The sequence below is a fragment of the Nothobranchius furzeri genome, chromosome 1 (genome assembly GCF_043380555.1).
Source record: "Nothobranchius furzeri strain GRZ-AD chromosome 1, NfurGRZ-RIMD1, whole genome shotgun sequence".
Classification (NCBI taxonomy): Eukaryota; Metazoa; Chordata; class Actinopteri; order Cyprinodontiformes; family Nothobranchiidae; genus Nothobranchius; species Nothobranchius furzeri.
The window spans coordinates 60,723,361-60,734,379 of NC_091741.1; the positions used below are offsets into that span (position 1 = coordinate 60,723,361).

Consider the following 11,019-nt stretch of genomic DNA (forward strand, 5'->3'; position numbering starts at 1 on the left):
GCAGACATTGTAAATTATATTTAAGTGGATTTATTGGTCCAGCAGATGCAGAAAAAAAAAACTACACACTCAGTTCTGGCATTATAAAGGTGTGTCCCTCCCTCCAGCCAGTCATTCAAAACTACATAAATAACTAAAAAGTAAAAAACAAGAAAGTTTTACAAAAAATAACTTCAAGTATACTGAGCAGACATGTTATTTTTCTGAGGCAAGCATCAGCTTTTTCCCCTCCCAGTTAGTACAAACATACTCCCCCTGAGTAATACTAACCCATAACCCCCCCAGTCCAGTTCACTGTATGTACACTAACATTTACAAAGATATTATTAACAGCACGCAGGGTACCAAAATATAGTTGCTTCATTCTGTGCATAGCAGTCAATGACCGCAAACAACAAACTCTAATTTTACCGGGTAACAAGAAACAGTTTGCACTGTGGCACTGATCCTAAAGAAAATCAAACAACAAAAAGATAAATATTAAAATGATATGAGTTATTAGAAATGTTGCGTTTCTCTTCTAGAAATTAAGTTCAGAGAAACCACAAGAGAAGCTGCGTCAGGCTTGCAAAACAAGCGCTACAGGCACTCTACGGCAAAGATCACTGCCATGGCAAAGATAACACAGAACAAAAACAACAATATCCATCACTGCTGTGCAAAATGTTGCCTGGTTTGTAGCTCGTCAACATCATTTATCAAATGACTAAGGTGAAATTATTTATAAGACTGAGAAAACAAATCTGGTATTGGGATCCAAATCTTTGGTCTTCAACATAAACCAAATGGAACACTGTCCAGGGGGCCGCTCGGTAAAGTAAAGAGCAAGAAAAATACCGTAAGTTACATCTAGAGAGAAAAGAGGGATTTTAAAAGTACAGTAAAAGTGTGTCCTTGACTGACAAAGAGAACATGTCTGATTCTTCATGTGAGGGATCTCCTCTTGAGCGGTTGGTCCGGTTCATTAGCAGGGCTGTAGGATGTCACAGCAGCTTCTCAGGTTCTGAAAATACAGATAGATTTCTTATTGATATTCCTCTAGAACTTCCCCATAGTCGTCTAAACACAAAACGCGTGTGTGTGTGTGCGTGCATGCGTGCGTGCGTGTGTGTGTGTGTGTGCGTGTGTGTGTGTGTGTGTTAACAGGCCTTAGAAAAGTAAGTAAGAAAGTACCATGAAACTGAAAGTAAACACACCCTGCAGGGCTCACTTTACTTAGGCGCCTACAAAAACTAGATCAAACCGGCCGTTTCCGTTCAAGCATTGATGCTCGATAGAGAATGGAAACTGGTTTGAAGCCTCCAGCTCACTTTCCAAAACAAAACCATTGAAACTTGCATTACAATTGAATTGCTAATGTGTTTGATTAGCTTAAAATGGAAGCTGAAGCATGTTCCATTCATCTGCAGACCTGTTTCTGCTCAACTTCTGGTTTTAAACCAAGGACTGCATAAAGTACTTGGGAAACTATTTTCATCTGGTTAGAAAATGCAGCTGCATGTAGAGCTATGGAGCTAATGCCAGGCTTCCAGAGTGTGTTTACCTTCGAGAAACTAGGAATGAGACCATCTTTAGATAGTGGAGGATGTTGCATTTTAAAGCAGCTCAACAGACCCAAAACAAAGGAGACAAACAGGACGGTCAGCAGCACAAGTATTGGGTCAAAAGGTAGTTTTAGTGATGGAAGAGGAGAAGAATTCCAGGAATGTGATCGTAAACAGGAGTCCCCTTATGAGCAAATAAGAAAACATCTTTTCCTGTCACTTCCAGGAAGCCAGTGCCACTTCCCATGAGTCAACCTGGAAAGTATGTTTTCTTTTTAACAGTGACACTGAAAGAGCAAAAGCAGCCAAACAGCAGCAAATACTTACAGGCAAACTTTGCCCAGCCAGTGCTGCAAGGAGGAGGGAGGTGCAGCAGACAAAAGACCAGAAACAAGGGAGTGAATAAATGTGCAGACCAATACGGAAACAGATGCAGGAAATGCTGCTCCGAGATTAAACTCTCCAGTCTTCATCAAACTCACCGGTCCAGACAGAGCAAGGGGAATGCGCTGCGAGCTGCAGAGGGCAAGCGAGGCAACAGAGTTGGGAAGCTCCTGGATCGGCACCTCGTCCAGCTCCTCGATGCGAGGCTTCTTGATTTGCGACTCTGGGCTGGTCAGAGGAGTCACGCTGTTCCTCCGGATTAGAATGCCAGGACCCCTCTTAACCTCCTACAGGGGTTCAAAACAACGATCAGGACTCCAGACTCTAACGGCTTGGGAGTCTACATTAGTGAGTGATGTCTCACGAACCTCTGGTCGGTCTCTGTGGGTGTTCACAGCCTCCACGTTGAGGGAGATGGACTCCACTTTGCAGCCGTAGGCGACTGGGGTGAGCTTCAGCACTGTGTGGAGGGGACACTTCAGGTAGGGCATCTCATCTGGATCAACAAACACCAGAGAAGAGATGAAATCAGAGATAAAAACATGGCCTGGACACTTTAAAACCCAGGTGTGTGGCAGTTGTAGAACATACCTGCACTCTTATCTAAGAAGTAAGCAAGCAGGCAGCGCATGACAGCCTGGTGACAGACGACCAGAACGTTCTCCTGCCTCTCCAGCTCCATGATGACCGGCTCCACCCGCTGGACCAGGTCCTGGTAGGACTGTGATCCCAAGAACAGAGTTATCAACATGACAGCTGGACGTCATTTGTTCAGTATCGATGGCTGAAGCTGCTCCTGTACCTCTCCAGCTGGGTAGCGGTAATAATATTTATCTTCGTCTCTCAGTGCAAACTCCTCAGGAAACTTCTCCTTCATTTCATCGTACGTCATCTCCTCACAAATCCCCTGGAAGGAGAACCAACTTAAGACAGGAAGCGACGTCACAGAGTGATGAGATATTGAAGTGGGTTTGTGCTCACGGCGTCAATCTCGTTAAGTGCCTTCCACTGCTCGTACGGGACTCCCAGGTGCTCGGCCGTCTGGATGCTGCGGCGCAGCTGGCTGGACCAGACCTTCAGGTCCTTCAGCTGCTGCTCCTCCACAAATCGAGTCAAGGCAGCAGAGAACTACAGCGAGAGGCAACAAACTATCATTTATGCTCCTTAAACAACAACCTTTGGTCCATTTGCAGTTTTGGCTGTGGCGTTACCTGGCGACCTCTCAGCGAGAGGCCCGAGTCACCACCCAGCCGACCCTCCAGGTTGTCCGTGCTCTCTCCATGTCGACACAGGTAAATCGTACGCGGCTGGATGTGAATGTTCATCAGGTAGTAAACTATTTTACTCTGGATGTGATCCTGGATCCGGTTGACAAGGAAACGGCGGCCCACGTCTATGACTTTGATGAAGGAGAGCTCTCGATCGTGCTCGTCCGGGTCCAGAGGCTGGTAGCTGGTTCTGTAACATTCAATCCTCTTCTGAAAATCCGTCATGGCGTCAGTCGTGTTGCAGTCCCGGTAATCTGGACAGGACACCTTCACTTCCTGCACAGGAGGAATAAAGGTTAGGCGGCAAATAAAGCGCCTGCTGCCAGACGCATTCACAACTCGGATGTTTGAAAACAAAGATGAGTTTGACTCACCATGATGTTCGACGCGATGACGCTGGGGTCGTCGCACACAGACTCGATGAAGAAGATCTGATCAAAACAAGAAGCTTGATTAGACGTCATGAAGGCGCCATGTTGTGACTTTCCTGTTGTTGGAACACCGACCTTGAAATCATTCTCTTTGCCAAAGGTGAGGATCAACTCCCGCCTGTCTCTTGTTGTGTTAGTGGCATCAAACACCTGGAAAGCACAACATCAGGATGGCTTAGTTTCATGACCGAGTTCTAGAACATCCAAGAAGGAGAAGAAAATATCATTTCTATAGCGCCTCTCAAGATTAAAATCACGAGGCGCTTCAAAGTCATAGGACTTCAAGTGATCACTAGTGTGATTCAAGTCATAAATGAGGAAACTCACAGCTGCTTGGCCTCCTTCGTCTTTCAGGTAAGACTTGACATCTCTCAGAGCTGCTAAGGCACACTGCCTAGAAACAAAAAAAATGTACAAATCTAAATTTAGTTAAGTCAAACACACTCCCAGCATCTGTTATTTGCATGCAAGGGCAGGACTTACTGCCTAATTTTAAAGGCAGACTCGTTGTTGGGCTTGAAGAAGTCGTAGGAGCTGTAATTCTTCACGGCCTCTCGGCGATACTCCCCAACATTGAAAACTGGATGGCAGAAACGAGAGCGACAAGTATGAACGCTATGTCCTGGAGTCAGAAACACGAGTTGTCGCTGCTCTGCTCGGGTCCTTCGTGTAACTGAGATGCAGCTGAGCTATCATATGACGGTCGCACCTTTGGTGGGTATGCCGATCCAGTTGAGGTAGCGGGTGAGTTTCTTCGACATGTAGGTCTTGCCCCGAGCCGGAAGACCCACCATCACAATGACAGTGGGGGGGTTGACAAAGTGGGGGGCACCAGTACCTGCAGAGATACGGTGTTCAACATCAGCATGACTTTCCACTAAAACCTTAAAGTCTCTGCAGGATGACACACTGACAGCCCACGCGTGGCTGCCTGCTGACACCTATCCCAACCCGTTACTTCCACCTCACCGCACACCTGACCCACTTTTGTGAAGTCCTGCACAAGCCCGGGTGTATAAATAGTTTTCCTCTGGATGCACACATAGGATAATCCTCCCAGAGGCCTGTGGAAACTTTTATTGTCATGAGCTTTTACACTTTGTTTCATTTATGACAACATTTTACAACAGAGCTGTGAAAAATATTTGCCAGATTTCTTCTGGAGGGGAGTGGGGTCATGGAATGAGATACCAATTTTAGTACCAGATAAAGAATCAGAGGAAACTTTAAAAATACTGTTTTCACATGGTGGTTTCATTTATTGAGAAAAAGCATCCATCTAAAAACAACTTGTTTCTGTAAAAAAAAAAAGGAAATAAAAGTAGTGAAGAGCAGCAAAGCAGCCCAAGACCATCACACTACCACCCCTGTACTTGACAGCTGATGCAATGTTTTATATTTTCCTGTAACGTAGAGTTAGTTTAGCTAGTTTTAGCTCCTCAGTCCATATATCCATGTCCTGGAAATCATGTGAGACAGGGCTTTGTAGCCTTGAACCCATACAATCCCCTCTTCATTCATGTTCTTGCTGAGATTTAATTTACTCTCCTCCTCTCAAGTCCAATCAGATTTCCACAACACAAAGTGCCACGATACTTAAGTGGATCACACCCCTTAAGTCTGTCTGTGATGGTTCTCAGTCCTTCAGGTGAACTTATCTCAACTTATCTTAACGGAGTCATGCCAACACTCGTTCCAAGTTGCTCCTTCAGTCTGAAAGGATTTGGTTTGGGCCAGACTTATCCTGGTTTGCTTCAGCCAGAACAAAGGAGGACCCCAGGTTTGTGCCCCCCCCCCCCCCCCCCCCCCCCGAGCTCCAGTCTCATCTACATTTGAGATTTTTTTGGTATTTCTACGCCTACCGCCTCCATCACACGTCTCATCATCAACCTTTTTTGTTTCCTAATTTATGAAACTACATCGGAATGACGTCGTTGCGTCAGCGCGTAAAACCAAATTGACCAATGGGATTTTTTTTACAGGCGTCACGTCCAAGAAACGAGAGAAAGAGATGGGGGGTTAGCGGTGGCCATGGAAACGGAGATTCGTCATGATCTAGTTGTGAGCAGGCGGAGACGTTGGTGTGAGCGTGACGCACCGCATGTGCTGATGCAAATCACCAATAAATTAATTGGAATTTAAAATACCGCAGCAGGTGCGCCGGAGTCTTTATTACAGTACGATGCGCTTTCGCTGTTTGCGATGCTAGCAGCATTACGGTAAAAGTAAAACGTTATTATCTTACCTCTCCTTTGCTTATCATCTTTGGTCGCAACCCAGATCTTTTGGATCCTGTTTTGGGTGAGCTCTCTTGGCATTCCTTGGTAGCTGAAAAAGCGCACAGAATAGCGGAACCGGTTATTTTAAGTTCTAGAACTTAAACCGTTCTTAAAAACCGAGCCGGTACGTCTGGTGGTCTGAGCTGGAGCTTCTGAGAGTCCTACGACCTCGTTGAGCTGAGCTAATCTGCCGGTCTGCAGCCAGAACACATCCGCTATTTAAACCACGCCTGGCTGGCCGGTGGCCCACGTGGGCTCGGTGACGAAACAGCACACGCGTGCCTACGCAAACCCATTCACACAAGCGGGAAACGCACGAGTACACGCACAAACGCGCGCGCATAAGAGAGTGTACTACAGAGCCTCCTTGTGGTAAAGTTTAATTTTCCAGCTCACTATTTTAAACGGAACTTATTATAATAGCTGAGTTTAATCATGATGATAATCCACATTTAAATGAACCACTACGTTCTTTTTGTTGTCTTTGTAAAGAAAACATAATTTTATTAACATCTCCTTTATCTGTTTAATTTTTCCTTTGCTTTATTAGTTTATTTAACATTTTTTAAATTATCTTACCAACCATAACCTTTTATTTCCTGTTATCGCATGGTATTAAGATTTAAAAATAATCGTGTCATTTCCGATTGTGTTGCATTTGATCCATTGAAGCAACACAGTTTTTGTGAAATCTGTGTTTATTATTTTATTATTAAATAAAACGTTAATTGTTTGGTTAATGCGTTTTTTTATTTGCTTTCCTACTTTAACCATTGTCGTTCTGGTCAATCGTCAAAGTTTGCAGGCTATAACGCTTGAAAAACACATATAATAAAATGTTGGAATATTTACGTTAATGCTGTTGCATTTTTACATTTAATGACTTACTGCCCTAAATGAAAATAAACAATACAAAATAAATATATGTGCATATATTTTCATTATTAATCTAGTTTTTGCTGCTGTGAACAATAAAGCGTTAACAAGGTTTCAGCGCATCCTTCTTTTTTTTAAGTCGCACTAATTGAGATAAAAATGCACTTTTTCACTTTGCAGCTTTTGGGTTTTAGGGACTTTTTATCCCACAAAGGAAATTCCTCTGCTTTTATTGTCGTTCTAAAAAGCGATCTCTGATGCAGACGTGCGGAGCCGCACGTCGGCGAAACCATCTCCCTCAGACTGGGCTGAACCACTGACTCACTCGGGGGTATAATTACACTTATAACGTTTTACTGTGACTTTTATGATGCTCCTCAATAAAACAGACTGACATATTAGTGACTATAACTACTTATTATAATAGAGAAAGGTGCATGGGCATTTAAAAAAAGCAAATGTCTGATAACCTGCTGTAGACATTTTAAGACCTCCGGCTTAATATAAAATCTTCACAAGTTCATAATATCTTAAAATAGTTTGTTACTTTAGTGTTGCATGCACCCCCTCTGAGCATCAGGGATGCAAAGTGACCTCCGTGTGTGGTCCGTCCGTGCATCTGCCCACATCACATTCCAGTCTCCAACCCTTAAAGCAATCATTTAGTTCCGTAATTACCACATTTGCACTAAAAACGTGACTCTGTGTGAGACCCAATGAGCTCATGCATCAGCCTGACAAACTTTCCCTCATCAACCGTCTGGATAAAAGGAAACTGTCTGACTCAGAGAACAGCACCAAGCTTCACCCAGGGCTGCAAGAAAAAACCTGCAGACTCACATTCCAGTTCTGTCATCTTGTTTATTTAATATAAGCAGCAACGAAAAAAGTTTGATAAGAGAATATCAAGACACTGACTCGTTACTGTGCACTGTTATATAAATTCTGGCTTAAGCACTGAGGTAACAAAAAACTTAAACATTTATTTGGTCATGTACATCGTATTTAATTTTGAAAAACTCTTGGAAGAGTGTGCTCTTGTCCAATGAAGAAAATTATACCTCAATATGATACTCAAAATGTATTTAATTTGTTCAACAGAATGAAAACTGCATTACAAAATGTCTTCACCTTCCTGACTGGAAGATGTAGACCTAGAATAAATAAAGTTGATGTTTACCCTAAAACAGTCTGATAATTCAGGTGTTTGGGTACTTATCCAAGGACTGGGTGCTCAGGCCTACAAGAACTGCATGGGTTCTGATACTTAGAAGAAGAAGAAGAAGAAAATGTCATTTCTATAGCGCCTCTCAAGATAAAAATAAAAATCGTGAGGCGCTTCACAAAAACAAAAAATGTAAAAAAGAATTTAGAAAATGGTTAAAATATATTTAAAATGAGCAAAAAATAGACAATTGTGATTTAAAAAATGTAAAGAATGAGAGAGAGAGTGAATAGGAAAGAGGGAAATCAGTGGATCCTGAGGAAGGTGGAATAGGTGGGGAGAGCAGAATAAAAAGAGAGTGGTGAAGAAGGTCATACAAAAGCCACTTTGAACAGTTCAGCTGCTTTTTAAAGGAGACCACTGAGTCCACTGATCTCAGGTTCAGGGGGAGAGAGTTCCAGAGTCTGGGGGCCACAGCAGCAAATGATCTGTCACCTTTGGTCTTTAGCCTGGTGTTCTGCACAACCAGTAGGCTTTGGTCACTGAACCTCAGGGACCTGCTGGGGGTGTAGGGACTGAGAAGATCACCAATGTAAGATGGTGCTTGTCCATGTAAGGCCCTATAGACCAGAACCAGGATCTGAGATGAACCCTGAAGTTGACTGGCAGCCAGTGAAGCTGGAGGAGAAGCGGGGTGATGCGAGAGTATTTGGAGGACTTGGTCAGAAGCTGAGCACAGGCATTCTAAACCACCTGTAGACGGTTCAGGGAGGTTCTGCTCAGATACGTGAAAAGAGAGTTACAGTAGTCTAAGCGTGAGGAGATGAAGGTGTGGATAACTGTCTCAAGTTCAGAGCGGGACAGAATGGGACTCAGCTTAGCAATGTTCCTGAGATGGAAGAAGGAAGAGCGAACAAGAGAACTGACATGAGAATCCAGGGTGAGAGCTGGGTCAAAGGTCACACCAAGATTCCCGACGGAAGGTTTGGTGTGAGAAGCAAGCTGACCAAGAGAGTCTCTGACTTTGGGAACCAGCTTGTCTGGGGCACAGATGAGGATCTCAGTCTTATCTTCATTCTGCTGTAGAAAGCTCCCAGCCATCCAGGTTTTGATAGAGTCTAAGCAGGTGTGTAACAGCTGCAGCTTAGACATCTCATGGGGCTTAAAGGAGATGTACAGTTGGATGTCATCTGCATAAAGATGGTAAGAGATTCCTTTGAAGGAGCTCAGGATGTGCTGAAGAGGAAGCCGATAGAGGAGGAAGAGCAGATGCCCCAGCACAGAACCTTGTGGGACGCCATGGGTAAGGGAGGTGGTGGAGGACCTAAACTTGGAGATGGCCACAGAAAAGGAGCACTCAGAAAGATAAGAGGAGAACCACTCCAGAGCAGATCCTGATAGGCCTACCCAGTCTCTGAGACTCTCCAGTAGCAGGTGATGGTCAACAGTGTCAAAGGCTGCAGTCTGGTCCAGCAGGACCAGAACAGAACAGTCCCCTGCATCACTGTGAGTCAGAAGGTCATTAGAGACCCTAACAAGAGCTGTTTCAGTAGAATGAGCTCTACGAAAACCTGAATGGAAGCAATCATAGATGTTATGTTCATCAAGAGCAGCTGTGAGTTGTTTAGCCACAACCTTTTCCAAGGTCTTGGAGATGAACGGAAGTTTAGAGATGGGTCTGAAGCTGCTATGGAGAGAGGGGTCGAGACTCGGTTTTTTAAGAAGCAGGTGGATTACAGCGTTTTTAGAGTAAGCAGGGGCCTGACCAGAAACCAGAGAAGCATTAATCATAGAGAGCACGCTGGGACCGATGGACTGAAAAGCACTTTTAAACAAAGATGAGGGTAAGATGTCGAGGGGACATGCAGAGGTCTTCATAGAGTTAACGAACGAACGAACGAACGAACGAACGAACGAACGAACTAACGAACTAACTAACTAACTAACTAACTAACACCCACCAGGCTGTACATTTCACCTTTCATATGTTCTAGAGTTAAACCTAGATCATTTTTGTGTTTAGTGATTCAGACGTGTTTTGAGTCAAGTTGCAAATTGGTTGCAAAACCAAACAATAAAGTAGCTTGAGAAAGATTTTAAAACATATTGAAGAGATAAAATTCATCTCCTTCCCCTATGCAGCGTTCATTTACTCAAACATGGATTTAGCAGCTTCAGCTTCATTTGCAGTTTTATTGAAACCAAAGCAGGCACGTATCACTGTTACTTCACAGAAGGTCACAGGTTTATATTGCGCGTTTTGTTTGTGTGTTCTCCCCGCCATGCAGCTTTTCACATTTCCTTAGGAGTGAGTATTTAAAGGGTATTATTCCCTGTTTGTCTCATTGACTGATGACCTGTCCAAGCCCAGGGTGTCCTCCACCTCTCACGTGATGACTGAGGAAAAAGCTGCTAGAAGATGAGAGCGAGAGTGAAACTAACACAAACATGCAGGAGGGTTTGCAAGGATGAGTTTCCACCAAATTAAATGTTAATTCATGAGGGACTGGAGGAAAATGACAGTAATTAAAGTGTTTTGTTCAAAAAATCCTTAATTAAGATCCCTTATAACAGATTTTGCTGTTGTCTCCTTCCTGGACATACAGTATTATACTATAAACATACCATTCTGTAGTAAAACAGTTGTTCAAACAGTGATTATAAATTGTAAGAACACATGTTTATCACGTGATCCTTTAATGTTTAGGGCTTTAATCCATATTATCATTTATAACAGTAAAACTATCAACAAACTACATGTGTTCCTTTATAGCAGGGGCGGGGAATCCTGGTCGTCCAGGGTTGCTTTCCTGCATGTTTTAGTGCTTTTCCTGCTCCAACACTCTTGATTCAGAGGTTGAATCACCTGTTCAGTAGTTCATTAAGCTCTGCAGAAGCTGCTCAATCAGGTTGATTTATAGTGTGCTTGGTTGTTTGTCCTGTGTGTCTGTGTTGCCTTGAGATGGATTGGCAACCTATCCAGGGTGTACCCTGCCTACCTGCCCAGAGATTGCTGGAGGTAGGCACCAGCACCCCATGACCCTGCATGGACAAGCGGGTATGGACAATGGA

General features: G+C 43.8%; 1 protein-coding gene across 2 annotated transcripts; it reads right to left on the reverse strand.

The window, feature by feature from the left end:
• Positions 1 to 733: 733 nt before the first annotated feature.
• Positions 734 to 6,094, reverse strand: pfkfb3 (6-phosphofructo-2-kinase/fructose-2,6-biphosphatase 3). Of its 2 annotated transcripts, XM_070549504.1 has the most exons (14): positions 5,873 to 6,094; positions 4,337 to 4,465; positions 4,111 to 4,207; positions 3,955 to 4,021; positions 3,703 to 3,777; positions 3,571 to 3,627; positions 3,140 to 3,472; positions 2,910 to 3,056; positions 2,731 to 2,835; positions 2,520 to 2,649; positions 2,297 to 2,424; positions 2,027 to 2,215; positions 1,872 to 1,894; positions 772 to 1,003 (listed from the first exon to the last, which is right to left on the reverse strand). In XM_070549504.1, exons 1-14 carry the CDS (start codon positions 5,943 to 5,945, stop codon positions 997 to 999), a joined length of 1,560 nt encoding a protein of 519 aa, XP_070405605.1. In that variant the 5' UTR covers positions 5,946 to 6,094; the 3' UTR covers positions 772 to 996. The 2 variants fall into 2 exon arrangements, with proteins under 2 accessions (XP_015810385.3, XP_070405605.1); XM_015954899.3 differs by lacking the exon at positions 1,872 to 1,894 and having other exon boundaries at positions 734 to 1,003.
• Between the last annotated feature and the right edge of the window lie 4,925 nt (positions 6,095 to 11,019).

Excerpts from the sequence above, each read along its gene's own strand:
- pfkfb3 (XM_015954899.3), bottom strand. The coding sequence starts at position 5,945 with ATGCCAAGAGAGCTCACCCAAAACAGGATCCAAAAGATCTGGGTTGCG. Across the intron at positions 4,208-4,336 it reads GATCGGCATACCCACCAAAG|TTTTCAATGTTGGGGAGTAT; the intron begins GTGCGACCGTCA and ends TCTGCCATCCAG. Across the intron at positions 3,473-3,570 it reads TCATCGCGTCGAACATCATG|GAAGTGAAGGTGTCCTGTCC; the intron begins GTGAGTCAAACT and ends CCTCCTGTGCAG.